At 37.8% G+C, this 6,113-nt stretch overlaps 1 protein-coding gene across 1 annotated transcript; it reads left to right on the top strand.

Moving 5' to 3' along the window:
- Positions 1 to 4,174: 4,174 nt before the first annotated feature.
- LOC142674724 (phosphatidylinositol polyphosphate 5-phosphatase type IV-like) lies at positions 4,175 to 5,386 on the top strand. Its single transcript, XM_075847220.1, has 4 exons — positions 4,175 to 4,531; positions 4,624 to 4,726; positions 4,915 to 5,006; positions 5,233 to 5,386. Exons 1-4 carry the CDS (start codon positions 4,281 to 4,283, stop codon positions 5,384 to 5,386), a joined length of 600 nt encoding a protein of 199 aa, XP_075703335.1. The 5' UTR covers positions 4,175 to 4,280.
- The last annotated feature ends 727 nt before the right edge of the window (positions 5,387 to 6,113 follow it).

Genomic DNA, 6,113 nt, shown 5'->3' with positions numbered 1-6,113 from the left:
CCAGACCCCTATATAAATTCAGAATTTAAACAGGACTCCTATATAAATTAAGATTCCAAACCTTACAGCTTTTATAATTCAATTACTAACAAGACCCCTTAATTTTAATGGGACAGGGGTGCAATACCGTGCACAGCCACTAAAAATGTAACAGCACGTGCTAATACGAATGAGAAGGTAAACCGTGAAAACAATGAAGAGGCTGCAGCTCTCATACAAGGGTTGCAGACCCTTCAAATAGCTGATCGGCGAGGGTGACAAGAGTCGAACCCACCCCGCTCTAATATTGACAGCCTAAGTACAGGCCATCAGTTTTAAAAACCCAGATAACCCCTTTGAATAATACAATTCCTGCTTTCTGCAGCTGTCACTGTGTACTGTTTGCTGTATATAAATTTATATAACTTCCACTTAGTGCAATGCAACATGCAGTAAATCCATATACAGAAAGCTGCCCTAGTTGTACCTGCAGGCACCCAGAATTTTATTATTTCAATAAAGCTGTGTAAAGGGAAGCAGGGAATGAACTCTCTATCAGAAAAACGGAACTTGGCTTAGAAAGATAATTGGTGCATTTCTGGGATCACATATAACTCCGCTAACTTGAGAAATATAGAAACATTTATGCCCGATAAACATTATTATGACAAATTATTCACTTAATTAATGACTAATAAAAGAAACACATTGAACCTTCTACATGCTGTGGATTTCTCAGGTATTAATGGGTTTCATACATACTGTAGTTATATGAGGTTCACTGGCAACCATTGGATGATGAGGACATGAGACATTTGTAAATCACTTAAGCATTTCTTGATGTCGCTCCCTGTCTTTACAGTTTACCTAATGGGCCAGCAATGGTTTTAGGAGTGACCCGGATTAAGAGACCAGGCAGGAATTCTTTGGTCCTCTTGACTTCAAATGCTGCAGAGAATGTGGTATCCATAAAAATATCATGCAGCCATTTTTCATGAATACATCTGGGTGTTGGTCTTCTACCCCCTCTTGGGAGGCCTATGATCTATATACTATTCCAACTTAGTTGGTTCCTGAAGTTATCCGCCTTCTGGTGCCACAGATCTACTTTTTAGAACAGGAGAGCAACTGGCAGAGATTATGTGCAGTTATCTCTGAGCTATTTATGCTGAATACGTTCACATCAGGTCTGACCGTCTCCTCTCAGGATGAATAGATCGATTCTTACCACCTCTTTATTCCCTCGAGAGCTGAGCACAGGAGATGCAGCATGTAGGATGTTCTTACTGGTGCAGAGCCCCAGCACCTTATGAGGGTCTTCAGGTTTTTAATCATATTTATTACAAAGATTATGTATTTTAATATAATATTAATTGTTTCCTCAATGTCACACAGACAGAAATTATTATCTATCAGATGTTCAGCAGCTGCAGATCCGTCCAGATTGTAATAACTAGACACACACTAAACCAACTGTGAGAGATGAACATTACAAGTTCCATGCACCAAGACTGAACCATATCTCCGACTTTTACAATTTATTATGGGTTTTAATTCTATCCCTGATCTCCTGTCTTGGCAGTACTGGGTAAGAGTCTGTCCACGGAAACATTATGAATATAGAAACTACATTCAAAATATAAATAACAATCAAACATTAAAAATATTGTTAAAGCCATACTGAAATATGCAAATTATGTGTGTGGTCATAAAAGCAGCTCACGCCGGGTATATCTATTGTGATGTCACTACTATTAATGATGGTAAATCTATACTTGAAATATGCAAATTATGGGTGAGGTCATAAAAGCATCTATTGTGATGTCATAGAGCTTGTGTATATGCAATGATGCTGGTCACAGAGCTGTCACTCAGTTGGATGTGACCGGTAAGTTCTCTATCATTTCTCTATCTGTACCTGACTCTGATCGATCCATTATATTAGGAACATTGAATCCATGCCTTCAAGATATGGTTTATTAGAGGTTGTAATATCTTTTTTTGTTTCATTATACAATTGAATTGCTTAAATATCATAGAAAGAACACAGGCTGTAAGAAATGGCAGCCTACATTCAGCCGATAATAGATTTGCAGGGTAACAGCACATCATTTTGGTTCCCTGCAGCCCTGAGAACTTATTTTGTCTCTCGATTGTAAAGGAGAAATTACAGTATGGTCATATTAGGGGACTGTTATGTAGTAAGTCCTTATATTAGTGTAAATTCCCTAAAAATAATTCCATAAATTAACACATTAACACAATGTAATAACATTCAGAATTTTGATCAAGTAATATAAAAAAAACATGTAAAAGCCATTGAAAATGCCATATTAAGATCTGTAAGTTATAACGAGTGTAGTTAGGTAATCCACCTACACTATATGGCCAATAGTATTTGGACACCTCTCCTAATTATTGAGCCAATAATCAGCTGGATGGGTGTAAAACACGTCGCTGTTGAATTTTGGAGCATGGGAAACATGTTCTGTTGAGTAATAAATCACGGTTCACTATCTGGCCATCTAATGGACGAATTTGCGTTTTGTGCCTGCCCGGAGAATGCTACCTACTGGACTGTATAGTGCCTATTATAAAATGGAGTGAAGTTTGTATAATGGTCTGGATTGTTTGTAAGGGGTTGGATTAAATCCCCATTTTTCCAGTAGGGGTTAATAAGACTATTTAAACAATTGTATGCTTCCAACTTTGTGGTAATAGTTTGGGTAAGACCCTTTCCTGTCCTAGTATGACTGTGCCCCTGTGCACAAAGAGGCTCCCTAAAGACATGGTTTGACAAGTTCGATGTGGAGGAACTTGCGTATCTGCACAGAACCCGGACCTCAATCCCAACAAAACCTTTGGAGTGAATTGGAAAGGCAATTGCGAGCCAGACCTTTTTGCCCAACATCAGTGTCTCAACCATTGGTGTCCATATACTTTTGGCCATATACTGTAGTGTACCGAGTGTATATCTATTGTGATGTCACCGAGCTTAGGTATAAAGTATAGTGCTGGCCAGAGGGCTGTCATTTATCAGGTGGATGTGACCGGTACGGTAAGTACTTTATCATTGCTACGTCTCTAGAACAGTCTCATCTATCAGTCTCTTTATGAATATTGGATTCTTACATGTAATTCTAGTGTTTGTCGTGTTATTTTTGTTTTTTATTTGGCATACTTATACACTAGGAAATTGCTTAAATAGCAATATTGTGGCCTGTCACATCTGCTCCATAGACAGAATGCAGATTGCAGACAGAAATTGGTGTCTGTATTCTGCTGGTAGATTCATAAAGCAACCACAAAGCAAAGAATGTGAATCTCTGGGAACTTATTATCACACCCTCCAGTTTATAACACCAGTAATTCTCATAATAAATGTTTATAAGGGAATTCATATTTATGAAGTTTAGGTTTTCTGTCTGTAGACTATACTATTTATATATCAGGTCAATCCTGAATATTAGCTGGTATGGCTATGCAACCAACCTACATCATGTGCTGCTATTGTGATGTCTTGAGATGAGTCTAGATAGCCGTGTTTCTTACTGCGTCTATGGTAGTATTGGTTTTATTACAAGATTTAAACTATTTGATGTTTGAATCATGTACATAAATAAATGATTATAAGGAGTATTGCTTTTTTTTTATTTTTTATTTTTTTTAGTAATAAAATATTAGTAAGTCCAGGAATAAACAGCCTAATAGCATTCGTCAGACTAAATTGTAGAAGGATAGTGCTAATCCCCTGGAAACGTGTCCTTATTAACAATTGAAATTAATAATTATGTATATAATCATAATAATAATAATAATAATAACAATAAAAAAGATAACAATAAAAAGTATTTATTACTAACTCCAATTACTTAGGTTCTAAATTCTGGTTATCAATTAATATTAAAAAAAATTCAACCCTTTAAAATGCCATATGGTCAATTTAACAACCAATACATTGTTTCAGCTTCCAAACCTAATACAATGTTATCAACAGGGGCTCCCAGGTCATGTGATCCTCTGACACTTATGATTGACAATATTCTGTTATAGGAATACCCTATTTAATAACTAATTTTTCCAGCTAGTTTCATCACAAGTAACGACTCCCTTATAGTTTTCTGGTCTTTCTAGGTCTTGCTGTTGGATTGACACTGTGTTACTTACTGTGTTGCTTATACGGTTAGCGATTTGTCCTATTTTCGGAGAACTAGAGGCGATTAGTCAAATTCTATCTTGACTGTCTCCTGGTTTTCTACCAAGGACATTGGTGCAGTTTTGCACCCGGGCATTAAACAACCATGCCCTTTTGGAAAAAATCTAAGAAATATCACGTCTCCCAAATTCCTGATGAAGGAAATCTGATGGGAGACATACCAACTATGGAGGAGCCTAACATCTCGCTCCAGAAGTTTTCTGTCATCAAAGATATGGCAGATGAAAAATCCAGCGATTTTAGTCACAGCAAATATTGTGACATTACATCAAAGAACACCAAGAAGAGCGCATTCAGCCTGCTGACCCGCCTGCGCTCCAAAAATATCCGTAAAAGGTATGTAACTAATAATTCTCATACATTGCTCAGATATCCAGAGCTGTGGTATAACAGTCACTAGATCTTTAATTCTCCCCATATCTTCACAGAAACTTTGGCAGCAGCGCTGTGATCGGCGCTAGAGAACTGGATCGCTATTTCCCAGATAGACGGTTGAGACTATATGTTGCCACCTGGAATATGGAGGGAAAGGTGAGAAGTAATGTACAATATTTATTGTGACCCATCAGTGTGCCCGAGCTCAAGTTGGATGAAATGGGCCAGTAACCATGTCTCTTTAGTTTGTAGTTGAATATCACATAGACAGGTTATATTCTACCCTATGTCAGTTGAGTTGGCGCTCTTTGTATACAATATTAATGTTTGTATATTTTGAACAGGATTACCCGCAAAATGTGGAGGATCTGCTGTTACCATCAGATGATACGAAAGACATTTATGTTATTGGCATTCAGGAAGGATGTCCAAACAGGTAAGTCTTCTCAGGTTGTCTTACACCAGCCTATGACTGCAGATGGACAGCAGGGCGGCTGATACAAATTCTCTCTCAATGCTCTACTTATTGTATTATCACTCCTTAATTTTCAAAATGTATCCCCAGAGGTTATTATTATATGGAGTGTTGATACAGATGAGTTGAGTATCTTAATCTTGTGTCATTTATTAATATGTAAATCTGAAATTGTGTCTTCTTGTAGACGGGAATGGGAGATAAAATTACAGGAGACCCTTGGACCACACTATGTATTATACCACTCCTCCGGGCTCGGAGTCCTGTATCTCACCATCTTTGTTCGACGGGAACTAATCTGGTTCTGCTCAGGTAAGATTCACATTCCTACGTCTACATAAGAAGTCTTGAATGTAGTCATTAGCTGGAACATCTTATTTAGTTATTAGACTTAGATGCCTAAGAGCTTGGCTCTCAGATTCTTGACTTCTGAGTATTGGAGATCTAAAAGTTCACACCACAGTTACAAAGTATGAAATTATGTTCTAGTAATATTTCCATAGTTTAATTGGAAATAATTGCTATTCCATTGTTGCATGTAGTACTCTTAACCACTGACCCGTCTTTTTGTGTTTAATTTCTTATACAGAGGTAGAGCACACCCATGTAACAACCAGGCTATTCCACCATGTGAAAACTAAAGGAGCCTTGGGTGTTGCCTTCACCGTCTTTGGAACATCTTTCCTTTTTATTAATTCACATCTGAGATGTAAGTATTTACAATATTAATATATGACCATGTACAGTTTTACTTTGTATAAAATTGCTGCTATTTGATAATTAACTGAAATATATGGGATGATATCAAGAGATCTGTACTTATGTTTTGGTAAAAATAAAAGGTTTGTTCCAGTTTGATCAAACTTTTTCTAATCTATCAATCTCATTCTATGTTGTGAGTGGCCAGTAATACAGATACACGCAGGTACAATTAGTGCAGGAGGGGGTGGCGGCGGCTGGTTTCAGTTGCGCCGCCTCCCCCTCTGAGAGGCAGCAGGGCGGACGGTGCGGCCGTATAATCCCTCACACCCACCCCTCCTCTCCATTAGCGGCGGTGGCGCGCTGCAA

This window comes from Rhinoderma darwinii, assembly GCF_050947455.1.
Source record: "Rhinoderma darwinii isolate aRhiDar2 chromosome 2 unlocalized genomic scaffold, aRhiDar2.hap1 SUPER_2_unloc_19, whole genome shotgun sequence".
Classification (NCBI taxonomy): domain Eukaryota; kingdom Metazoa; phylum Chordata; class Amphibia; order Anura; family Rhinodermatidae; genus Rhinoderma; species Rhinoderma darwinii.
The sequence above is the reverse complement of the archived record's forward strand: the minus strand, read 5'-3'. Positions and strand labels throughout refer to the sequence as shown.

Excerpts from the sequence above, each read along its gene's own strand:
- LOC142674724 (XM_075847220.1), top strand. The coding sequence starts at position 4,281 with ATGCCCTTTTGGAAAAAATCTAAGAAATATCACGTCTCCCAAATTCCT. Across the intron at positions 4,532-4,623 it reads TCCAAAAATATCCGTAAAAG|AAACTTTGGCAGCAGCGCTG; the intron begins GTATGTAACTAA and ends ATATCTTCACAG. Across the intron at positions 4,727-4,914 it reads CCTGGAATATGGAGGGAAAG|GATTACCCGCAAAATGTGGA; the intron begins GTGAGAAGTAAT and ends TATTTTGAACAG.